Source organism: Protopterus annectens, chromosome 2.part1 (assembly GCF_019279795.1).
Source record: "Protopterus annectens isolate FY-2018-M chromosome 2.part1, PAN1.0, whole genome shotgun sequence".
Lineage (NCBI taxonomy): Eukaryota > Metazoa > Chordata > Ceratodontiformes > Protopteridae > Protopterus > Protopterus annectens.
The window spans coordinates 1,208,237,519-1,208,250,213 of record NC_056729.1 but is presented as its reverse complement, the minus strand read 5'-3'; the positions used below and the strand labels follow the sequence as shown (position 1 = coordinate 1,208,250,213).

The 12,695-nt window shown below is 39.3% G+C and overlaps 1 protein-coding gene across 2 annotated transcripts in view; it reads left to right on the top strand.

The window, feature by feature from the left end:
• The window catches only part of METTL13 (methyltransferase 13, eEF1A lysine and N-terminal methyltransferase), a 527,633-nt gene extending 516,065 nt beyond the window's left edge, over positions 1-11,568 (top strand). For both annotated transcript variants that reach the window (XM_044062734.1, XM_044062735.1), the window contains exon 8: positions 11,139-11,568. In XM_044062734.1, coding sequence (XP_043918669.1) covers positions 11,139-11,413 — 275 coding nt within the window. In that variant the 3' untranslated portion in view covers positions 11,414-11,568. The remainder of the gene's footprint in view (positions 1-11,138) is intronic.
• Positions 11,569-12,695: the final 1,127 nt, after the last annotated feature.

The following is a 12,695-nucleotide window of genomic DNA, read 5'->3' as shown; positions in this document are numbered from 1 at the left end:
GGAGGTGTGATAGTGAAGAACGAGGTAATTTGGAGCATATTTTTAGAAGTGTAATAAGTTGCCAGACTAAAATGGACCCTGTAGACTACACTATCAGAAATATTGGGTGAGCAAATCAGTGTAACTAAAGAAATTATTTTTTTGAACTGTGATACCGAATTGGAATTGCCTAGAGATAGTAAGACCTTGCTGAGTTTAATTCTGGTGGCTGCCAAAAAAACAGTTACTAGAAAATGGAAATCAAAGTCTAAACCAGCTGTACTGTACAACTAATGAATACAGTAACTGAGATAAACTTTCCAGATTCTAAGTATTTTTTTCTGCATTTTCGACTTTTTAAGCCTTTCGATTGCTATTTCTGCCTGTTTTATTCCGTTATTACCTGTTTTTACTGTTTTAATAGCTTGAATTGTTTGTTGCACTTGCTTGTTTAAGTTTTGCTTAAAAGTTAAACAACAGGCTAATACACTCAAGTGTACTAGCTTTTGATAGCAATTAGTCGAAAAACACAGCATTTATTGTATTTTCTGCCTATCTGAAAAAAAAACAAAAAAATACTCTTGTTTTCCATACTTTCCTAATAGTTTGTTCCAGTGATCAGATTTGCTGATCCCTGGGCTTTGTCTTGGTTCCTGTGTTTCTCCATTTTCCTTGTTTGGTCAAGGGGTAGTTTCTTTACTCACTAGTGGGAGTAGGGAGTACTGAGCTGCCTGTTTGTCCTCAGAGGAGTGGTTTAAGGCAGTAACTTGTAGTTTATTGGCCATTTTGGGTCATTTCCTGTCTTTCCAGCCCCCTGCTATAAAGCACGCTTTGGCGGGCTTTTCTGGCTATAGAGAACTCAGCACAGCTCCTCATGGTGTCCAGCAGAGTTCCTAGAGCAGCAGAGACCAGAAAAGACAAACTTTCCAGATTCTAAGTATTTTTTCTGCATTTTCGACTTTTTAAGCCTTCGATTGCTATTTCTGCCTGTTTTATTCTGTTATTACCTGTTTTTACTGTTTTAATAGCTTGAATTGTTTGTTGCACTTGCTTGTTTAAGTTTTGCTTAAAAGTTAAACAACAGGCTAATACACTCAAGTGTACTAGCTTTTGATAGCAATTAGTCGAAAAACACAGCATTTATTGTATTTTCTGCCTATCTGAAAAAACTTGAAAAAAAAAATACTCTTGTTTTCCATACTTTCCTAATAGTTTGTTCCAGTGATCAGATTTGCTGATCCCTGGGCTTTGTCTTGGTTCCTGTGTTTCTCCATTTTCCTTGTTTGGTCAAGGGGTAGTTTCTTTACTCACTAGTGGGAGTAGGGAGTACTGAGCTGCCTGTTTGTCCTCTGAGGAGTGGTTTAAGGCAGTAACTTGTAGTTTATTGGCCATTTTGGGTCATTTCCTGTCTTTTCCAGCCCCCTGCTATAAAGCACTCTTTAGCGCGCATTAGCGCGATTTAGCGCAGAGCTGCCACTGTTGCACACTAGGGCAGCGCCGGGTAAGCAGGTTTAAACTATTCGGGCTACCTAAAGTCCACTCTTCAAATTTTCCCTTAAAACTACCTTCCTCGAACTATACTACTGATCTAATCAGCGTATCCTATAACTAAAAAGATCATCTCTACTTGACTCCAAGTAGACTATTCTCTATCTGTTAAACCTAGCACTTGCTCCTACAGTACTTATTACCTTGATACGGCACTCTTATAGATAGCACCCCAAAAAGGCAAACCCCCATTTCTCGGTCACCCACGTCCCCCGGAATCTCTTTTAAAGTTTTTTGTCTAGTCCTTCTAGCATGTCGAGGGATCAGTTGCTAGTGTCCTCTCCTGCTCAGCTGGTGAACCTGGGAATATTGAGGCAATGTTACAATTGCCTCATGTACACAGACAACCCTCTCCTCCTCCCACAAAACACAAATACATGCGAGAGATGCAACTATACGGCCAAACTGGAGGCTGAGCTCTTCAACATAGGACTGGCAAGACCAGTCAGGAGGAGAAGGTTACCACACACACTATAGACCCAGTCTCACATAGTACCATCACAACCTCAAATCATACACATAAACACACAAAGACATACTCGGAGGCTCTGATCAAAAATCTACCAAAACAGCAGAGGCCACCAAAGCAGACACCCAAACAACCACCACCTCAGAACACAACACCTGCAACACATAGACCTCACAGTCAGAGTGTCAAACAGTCACAGCCCTTAAGGCCAAACACAATGCCAGACACACTAGTCATTGGTGACTCCATAGTCAGACACACTGACGTCCCGCTCACCAGACTGAGTAAGGAGAAGGTCACAGTAAGCTGCCTGTCGGGCGCTAGAATCCGCCACATAACGCAAGCACTCAGGTCTCTCAACAGCAGGTACAAATACGACTCATTGTCCACGCTGGTGTAAACGACCTGAGACGTACCTCCTTGGACTACATGAAAAGAGACATTGAGGAGCTCTCTGATTATGTAGCCCAGTCAGGTATGACCCTGACCTTGATCAGTATCACCTTCACCAAGAATGATGCCACAATACAGAGATAAGATGATCAGCTTTAACAATTGGCTTAAACTCTGGTGTCATTCAAAGGGGATCCAATGTCTGTCTGCCTGGGATGACATGCTGGACAAGCCACGCTGCTTCGCAAGGGACGGCTTGCACCTGTCACCCCTGGGATTCCGGATATTGGCAAAGGCTCTTGCCACCCCCATAGTGCCTTTTTAGGCAAGGCTCAAATTCTAAACCTACCACCCTAGAACACAAAAAGGAAAAAAACTAAGGGTAATGCTGCTCAATGCCAGAAGTCTAAATCTCAAAATGCACGCACTCGAGGCCCTTCTCAGTATGGAGAACATCGATGTCTGTGCTGTGACAGAAACCTGGTTCAAGGCTCCTGAGAGCACCCCAGCACTATCAGGTTTTACCTCATATCATGCGTTCCGGCCCCAAAATCCGGACAATACCAAGAAAGGAGGGGGGGTATCCATATTCATAAAGGACACCCACACCTCAAGACTGGTGGCAACGCACGATGCATCGGAGACCATCCAGGTGCAATTAACCATAGGCAAGACTGCTCTGCAAATTGTAGCATGTTACAGGCCACCCTCACAAACTCAGGAACCTCACATGGCCTTCCTGAAAACACTAGAGGGGATAAATGTATCACCAAACACCATCATACTAGGTGACTTCAATTACCCTAATATAGACTGGGAACACTACTCAAGCCCAAACACCCTAGTCCAAAAGTTCCTGGAATTCATAAACTCAAGTGCCATGGAACAACTAGTCACCATCCCCACAAGAGGAGAAAACATACTTGATCTCATCATCACGAACATGGGAGCACAATGTTCAACACCGGAAGTATACCCCTCACTGGTGAGATCAGATCACAAACTAATCTCGCTGGAGGTCCTCATCCCACCCCCACCTGAAATAAAAAAGACCACAGTAAAGAACTTCTCAAAGCCGACTTCACACTTCTAAAGACTAGTGTGGTCTCCTTTAAGGCCCCGAGCATGGAATACAGTACTCAAGCCGCTGAATCACTTACAAATGCCTTCTACCAGCACCTGCAGGACTGCATGGACAAGGCAATCCCAAGCAAAACAAAGACTCTTTGTACCAAAGGCAAGCGTCCAGTCTGGTGGACCCCAGCCATAAACAAACTCTACAACAAAAGGAGGAAGCTACTACAAGATAGAGCAAAATCCTTAAAAGGTAAGACACCCTTGATCACTATAAGTAAAAACTAAGAGCTCTCATAAAATCATCCAAAGCAAATTTTGAGAGAAAAATAGCTAAAGACTCAAAAGACAATCATAAGGCCTTCTTTAGCTATGTTAGAAACCTGGGAGGAAACTCCCAGATATGCTCAGAACTAGTTCAAAATGATGTGAAGATTACTGATCCTACAGACATTGCCAACATACTGGCTGACAGGTTCAGTGCAAACTTCTCCCAAAAGGAGAGATATCTATATCGCGATTGCAGCCCCCAAACATCTCCAACGCCCAAGTGAGAACTGCTCTCTCCAAAGCAGTAAACACAGCATCCATGGGACCTGATGGTGTCCCCGGCTGTGTGCTCCACAAACTCAACGAGGAATTAAACCCACAGCTAGGACAGCTGTTTAATCATAGTCTTACCTCTGGATACATACCCAGGGAGTGGCGTACTGCAACTGTGGTCCCACTTCACAAAGGCGGTGCCTCCACCGACCCTGGAAATTACCGGCCCATTAGCTTGACAAGCCTTATCTGCAAAGCCATGGAGAGGATCATAATGGACCTCATAAATAAAGACATAGGGAATTTGCAGACTTTGGATCCATCCCAGTTTGGCTTTGTCAAAGGCGGATCATGCCTTCTAAACTTGGTTGACTTTTTCGAAACAGTCACTAAAGCCATTGATGAGGGAAAGCCAGTCCATACAGCCTACCTCGATCTGGCAAAGGCCTTCGATACAATACCCCACTCCGGGTATCATTGAAAAACTCATCAGCTTAAATGTTAACCCATACATCACAATATGGGTTGCAAACTGGCTGAGTGACAGAACCCACAGGGTCAGAGTTGCTGGCGCCATGTCAGACTCAAAGCCTGTCACAAGTGGTGTACCACAGGGCTCAGTCCTGGGCCCACTCTTGTTTGGCATCTACTTTTCCGAAGTACAAGCAAACACAGGAGGGTTATGGCTGACAAAGTTTGCAGATGACTGCAAACTGGGCGCCATAGTAGAAAACACATCTGACACAGATATCCTTCAGAAGGCTCTTACAGAAACGGATAACTGGTGCCAGAGCCATGGCCTAAAGTTAAATGCCAAAAAATGCATAGTCATACCCTTCGGGAAAAACAAGGTTACCCCTAGCTACCAAATAGGTGGCAATCCACTGAGCACAGAAGAAGTTATCAGGGACCTGGGGACCCAGGTTGATAGTAGTCTGTCATTCGACACCCATGTAGCTAAAGTAGTTAGGAAGACCTTCTACATTGCCCACCTTATCATGAAGGGATTCTCATCTAGATCAAGGGAGGTCATAGTCTCCCTATACTCATCACTCATCAGACCAATGATTGAGTACAATGCCCCATTCGAATGTATCTGACCCGACACTTGCAGCAGCTGGAGAGGCCACAAAAGTTCCTCACCAAAAGGATAAAGGGTCTCAAACATCTGTCCTATGCTGCCTGACTGAAAGAACTCCAGCTCTATTCAGTCGCCACCGCTTGCTCAGAGGTGACCTTTGCCTAACATACAAGGCCATGTCAAACCCAGATTTGATGAATATGCTTCACCTCAAAAATCTAGATCCGTCAGAGCCACAAGGGCGGAGACTTAAACCACGACACGGCTATTAATAGGACGTGCTGGAGGGATAGATTCATCACCCAAAGACTCCCTATGCTGTGGAACAAAATCCCGGTATATGTGAGGCAGAGCACCTCGCTGGCCTTGTTCAAGAGAAATCTTGACCAATGGATGGGAGATCGCAGATATACCCCAGGGATTACCTCAGTGTCACTGCTCGACAGAGGCACAGCAAAATAATGGGTATAGTTCCCCATACTAAAGGGGTGGCGTAAGCCACAAAACTATGGGCTAGGCTTGTAAATGCCCTTGGGCAGATAGCCTAGTATGAACCTATGAACCTATAAAAGAACTGAAACTGGGATCACTAGAAAAGAGTAGGAGCAAATTACATAAAAATGAGAATTGTGGGAACAATATATGCAGAATAATGTTTTAGAAGAGGATTGAGGTTTAAGGTAAGGCATGAATTGAATGGCTTGACTGACAGTAACTGTATAGATTATAAGTGATGTATAATGTTTGCAACTGAAAATGAATCAGTATGGCATGTTTTCATTTATATAAATGTATGAGGGGGTGGTATAAATGATAATTCAGTAAAGATGTTTCTTGTTTAAAAAATACAGACTGAATTGACATAAAGGTTTGCTTTTTATATAAATGTGATCTGAAGAATGGACCTTAGAAAAGAACTCATTTGGGAAACTGGACAGGGAAGTCCTTTTAAGTTACAGATGTATATAGCACAATCCCAGCAAAGCCTCCAAAGGTCCTCACCACTAAAGCACGACAGCAGGAACAACGTAGGAAAACACAAGGATAAGGACCACCACGATTATGCAGCAAAACAGTTCTTCTTTATTTAGTATAAAACAGGAGAGATGAGCGCTTTCACGTACAAACTGTACGCTTCTTCAGATCTATACAACTGTAGCTAAGATAATGCTTATATAGTACATTTAATTGATAAATTGTTGTATCCATTAATTAGTCAATTAGCATAATGATTCATTACCTAAAGCAGAAAAGCTGTTGCTTCAGATAGTAACTGTTACTTACAAACGAGGCACTTGCTATTTCTAAGGAAAAAACATTGTATATATCTATCTAAAGGCTCACTCTAAACATTTAAAATCAAATTGCACTGATAACATAAAACGTACATGTAAACACATGTATAAAATCAATGACTAGTATACGAAAAAATAATAATAATAAAACATATACATATGTATGTAAAAGCTGGTAACAAAATAGCATATTTCATTCATAGTGTTATCATTAACACAAAAAGCTCGGTTACTGTAAGAAAAATAACCTAACATGAAAAAGGAATACATATATAGATAAAGTGCATAAAGTGTATTGTACCATCATGAAACGGCTCTCATAGCTGGAAAACATACATCGCTATAAATTATATAGCTTATTCAATCAAAATGGCACTGCATATATTAATATAAAACGGCAGCTTCACATAAATACTCTAGGTACTTACTTGGACTAAAATGTGACCTAACAGTATATACCATGTTAAAAGATCATGATAAAACTAAATTCTCTGTGGCTTATCAGTGTCCACCAAGAAACAAAGATATGTATACGTGTCTAATGAAAAAGATCCTAAGGGACCGTATAAGTATAGCTATGCAACAATCAAAGCTAACGTCTCATTTTCGTTTCAACGCATTTCAGATAATGAAGACTTTTATGCTTTCAAGTATAGTGTTATTTAATACTAGTGTGTGTATATATATGAAATGTATATAATATATTTGTGCAAATGGCATTTCATGTTTCATATAGGCTTAGTTAAAAAAGAGTAAAATCTATTAAAAACATGATATAATATAAAAACTGACATAGAATGTTATGTAGAAATATATATCAAAAGTTTTAAAAAATATATACATAAATATTTTTTAAGATTAATCAATTAAATAAATAAATAAATAAATAAATAAATAAATATAGTTTCATATGTGATCAAAACGAATGTGGCTGTCTATTTCATATGCCTATATATACAATATCTATATAAATCCCTCTAAACAATATGTATATCTATATATATAAAAGGCTTAATAACATCAAGATTGATTCAAACAGTAGTAATAGAATATACCATATTTATTTCAATATACCGAGTTATTAAGAACATGGTGTTTAGTGTTAAAAATGTATATTAAATAACAAATAAAACCAAAGGGAGTCAGTATATACTATTAATACGTATATGTCATATGAAGCAATATAAATTAGTTATTCTAAAGCGATATTGAAATCTTATAGATAACTATATAACCTTTGAAACACAATTATGTATATATTAAAAGTTAATGTACCTAGGAATTTTATTTCATTGGTATATATAAAAAATGTATGTAGAAACACGTATGTATATATTATTTCATTTAATAAGGCGTTATGTTATTTTAGGCTCCTTTTTTTAAGAACCGATCTCACACTAATGTATTGGTTCAGGCCTGGAGTGTAATGTGCTTTAAATTTAAGAATCCATTGCAGCTCTATGCTTTCTAGTTCATTAAAAATGTCTCCTTTCCTATTGCTTGGATATACTAGTTGTAGTGTTCTGAATCTAAAGCTGTGTTCTGGATTATTCAATATATGTTTAGTTAAAGCATTCTTCTGATCTTTTTTCCTAATGTCATATATATGATTGTAGATGCGTTCTTTCAAAGATCTAGTTGTCATCCCAATATAGAACGCATCACAATCCTGGCAATTGGCTAAGTATATCAAATTTGAACTAGTGCAAGTCGATCTAAAGTTAGGTTTAAACCTGATATCTAACTGAGGATGTGTGAAATCTGTGTCTTCTGAAATATAACCACACATACTGCACTTTTTACATGGATAGGTACCTATCTCATTAGGTCTAATCAAATTCCCTTTTATATCACTTTGTAACTTGTCATGTATCCTATATGTCTCATGATTCTGTTTTTCAATACATAACAATCTTTTAAGATTCTTACTATTAGTAAAGACAAATCTAGGTTTAATTCCTATTAGATCCTTCACTTCATCATTCGTAAGTAAAATGTGCCAATTCTTCCGTATGACATCAGTGATATTCCTGTTATCACTAGTATATCTAGTCTGAAATGATATAACTTCCTTATGTGACTTACATTCAGCATGCGTCTGATGGAACTTTTTCCTCTGTGTAAAGGGGGTGGAGATGGATCCAGATAATGATTTGGCCTGCTGAATCAATTCTCTATTATAGTTCCTCTCTATAAACATGTCCTCCAATTTTGATATTTGTTCCATTCTATCATCCTGGTCCTTACATAATTTGTTGACTCTTATATGTTGACTCTTAACAATGTTATAGAATATGTGTCTGGGGTGCATGCTGCTATATTCCAATAATGTATTCTTCCAGCAAGGTTTTCTGTAGATGGTATGACTCAGTTTACCATTGTCATCCTTAGTGATGGTAATGTCTAGAAAATTAATTTCTGTTGTGGAATGTTCAAAAGTAAATCTGAAAAAAGAAGTTGTAGTTTCTAAGTATTCCACTAGATCTAGAAATTCTTGTAAGGTACCGTCCCAGAAAATTATAATGTCTACAAATCTTTTATATAGCAACATTTTATCAAAATTAACATAATTGAACAGATGCATACATTCCCAATAATAGACAACAAGATTCGCATAGGTATTTGCACAGGGAGTGCCCATAGCCACTCCCCATTGCTGTAAAAATAACATCTTGTCATACATAAACACATTGTTATTTAGTATGAGGTCAAGGATAGCATTCAATAGAATCTTTTCATTATTATTGAATCTATCTGTTCTATGTAGGATATATCTGATGGCATCTGAGCCATCCGTCAGAGCCACAAGGGCGGGAGACTTAAACCACGACACAGCTATTAATAGGACGTGCTGGAGGGATAGATTCATCACCCAAAGACTCCCTATGCTGTGGAACAAAATCCCGGTATATGTGAGGCAGAGCACCTCGCTGGCCTTGTTCAAGAGAAATCTTGACCAATGGATGGGAGATCGCAGATATACCCCAGGGATTACCTCAGTGTCACTGCTCGACAGAGGCACAGCAAAATAATGGGTATAGTTCCCCATACTAAAGGGGTGGTGTAAGCCACAAAACTATGGGCTAGGCTTGTAAATGCCCTCGGGCAGATAGCCTAGTATGAACCTATGAACCTATAAAAGAACTGAAACTGGGATCACTAGAAAAGAGTAGGAGCAAATTACATAAAAATGAGAATTGTGGGAACAATATATGCAGAATAATGTTTTAGAAGAGGATTGAGGTTTAAGGTAAGGCATGAATTGAATGGCTTGACTGACAGTAACTGTATAGATTATAAGTGATGTATAATGTTTGCAACTGAAAATGAATCAGTATGGCGTGTTTTCATTTATATAAATGTATGAGGGGGTGGTATAAATGATAATTCAGTAAAGATGTTTCTTGTTTAAAAAATACAGACTGAATTGACATAAAGGTTTGCTTTTTATATAAATGTGATCTGAAGAATGGACCTTAGAAAAGAACTCATTTGGGAAACTGAACAGGGAAGTCCTTTTAAGTTACAGATGTCTGTCTGAACTTTTGTTAACATGTTAGAAGATCAGCCAGAAGATAGTTTTAAAATCTAGTTAGGAAAATGCATTCTAAACATAATGGCATAGTATGTAAAAAGTCTTTCGACTTTTCCTGGTTAGGGGTTGCCACAGCGGAACTCCGGTCCGATCATGATTGGCAGTGGATATTTACAGTGCTGAGTTGCCAGCCCGGCACCCAACCTTCAAAGAAGGTAGTCACATTCACGCTCGCACCTTACCTGCATGTCTTTAGCGTCACTCGACCACGGGGAGAACATGCAGACTCCACACAGAAGGCGCTGCAGCCGAGAATCGAACGGGAGAACCTCTTGCTATCAGGCGACAATGCTAACCGCTGCACCACCTCAGCCCTATAGTGGCATATTATGTACAGAAGTTATTTTGCATTCGTATTCAGACAAAGATTAAACTGCTATCTTTTTTTTCACATCTAGAAAAATGATAAGCAGCAGGCAGTATAGTCCTCTTGGTCACTCCCTTGTGTGACTGCTGGATCCTGCTGAGGCCAAAAGGGAATCCAAAGTCACAAAGTAGATCATTGATGGCCAAAGGAAGCACCTCTCTCCCTAATTTCCCTATTAACTCTCTACATTCCCTTATCTGACATTCTGTTCTCAGCATCCTTCAGAGGTCTCTATACAGCAGCAAGGCCAGAAAACATCAACCTAGGAAGAACAACAGATTGACACTTAATTCTTAGTCGACTCCCTCCATTACCTTGAATCCATACCCAAGCCTTAGCCAGTAGCATCACTGACAGAATCTCTGTATGTATGGGCCAGTGTGCATTAATTGTGGCTTTGTCAATAACTGTAGCATCCAAACAGAAATTATGTTAAGACAATCTCTTTTAAATTTCAAGGAAAAAAGAAACTTTCAGAGCATTTGAGGTGGGTACAGTCCCCTTCTTAAATTTTTAGAACTTTTAATGCTCATCTCACCAAGGCCATATAATCACTTTGTGAACCTAAGTTGCTAAATTGGTCTCTGCCTACTTTATCTATATTGTCAGGTTAACTAAACCTGGGATTTAATTAAAAAAAGAGTTGCCTTCAACTTGTGCTACTTTGGGTAAGTAAATGTTGCTGAACAAAACAGTATTCCTAGTTTCTTTGTAAAAATGTTCAGAATATATTATTGGATATTTATTTATTTTATGTGGAGGGACTTATTTTGACCCTTTTTTGTCCCCTATAGGAGTCTTTATTCTTAATCTGGTATGCAGAGATGCCATTCTGAAGGAGAAGGTTGTTGGTGTCATTAAGGAGGTCTTTCCTTTGGTGTACCTGCGTGACATTGAGGGAGAAGTGAATGAAATATTTTTCTGTACTCTTAGTGCTGATCCAACGATACACCGTTCTGGCTTTCAGAAACAAGCACAGAGCCTGGAGAATAAGCTCAGGAGACCTGGTATCAAGTGGGACAGCACCTACAGTTTGTCAAAACTGTTACAAGAAGTGAAGCTGGCATGAAACATTTTTGGTCTTTAGGGACAGCAAATTCCTTCCTCCAGTCCACATAAATGACAATAAATCTGTTAGAGACAAGGAGAACACATAATTGCTGCTTTGACTAACAAAGGAGTGAATGTTTCATCATGATGAGAAAATAAAATTTTAATTTATGATTTGTTGGCCATTGTTTAAATTACATAAACTTGATTATCAATACCAAAATGTGATTAACAACAGATGGAAATTTAATTTCAAAAAATGAATGAGAGATAAAAACACTTTAAGGTAGTCTGCAGTGGTGCATTAGAGAGCTAGAACACTGACTGGCCAAGGCAACCCAGGTTCAGTTAGCAGCTCAGAATCGCTGACAGTGCAGCCAGGGAAAAATAGGCATACCTATCCAAGGGGAGGGCCAGGCAAGCAGGCCACATGCTTTCCGTGTATCTCCTTCTATGAAGGGCAATATAGAGTAGGCAGTAGCTCTCATTCACAAGTGACAAAGTATGTACTCACAAGAGAAAGTGTTATGGGTCCCTTCATTGAGGCAGGGAGTCTCTTCTCTTGGGATTAGGCTAAGTAATGCAAAAAGCTGTCACTGCTTGGATGTCAGAGAGAGCAGAAATACCAGATGTCTGCCAGGATGGTAGCTCTCACTTTAGCAGATCTGAAAAAGTGACATCTTCACCACTATGGAACACATGGGCCAAGTCCATTTGGGGAGGGGATATATATTAGCAACACTCCAGAAGAATAGAATAGACTACAGTAACAGTCAGATACCTTATTTTTGCTTGTAGATGCCATAACATTGTAATCTGTCAGCTGAGATTTATTGATTCTGCCTCATGCTTCTTGTCTTTCTCCTCATTCATGCACCAGATTTTCTGTTGTAAGAGTTCTGGAACAGTTCTCTTACACTTACTTCATGTGTCTGTACAGTGCATCTGTAATCTGACCCTTCCTCAGCACATATACTGAGCATCCAGCTGGTGCTGTTGTCTACTACCTGTTTAATTTTGAGCAGATTAAAATCAGGATTGTCTGTTTGGAAAAACAAAATCGTAATAAAAAATCCTTTTAGTAAAAAAAAAAAAACTTGCAGGGAAGCCTGTGGGGAAATGTTCCAAGATATGAAAGCATTGTAGAGTTAAATGCATAAGGATTGCTGAAGGGGGTCTTTTAGTGAAATCAGCTAGCATGTGTGGGTGGGTCAGATAGGTACGTTTCTGTAAAATGTGCAGTAGAAAGGATATATTAACAGAGTAATTATGCACAAAATGTCATATTGCACTTTAGCTTT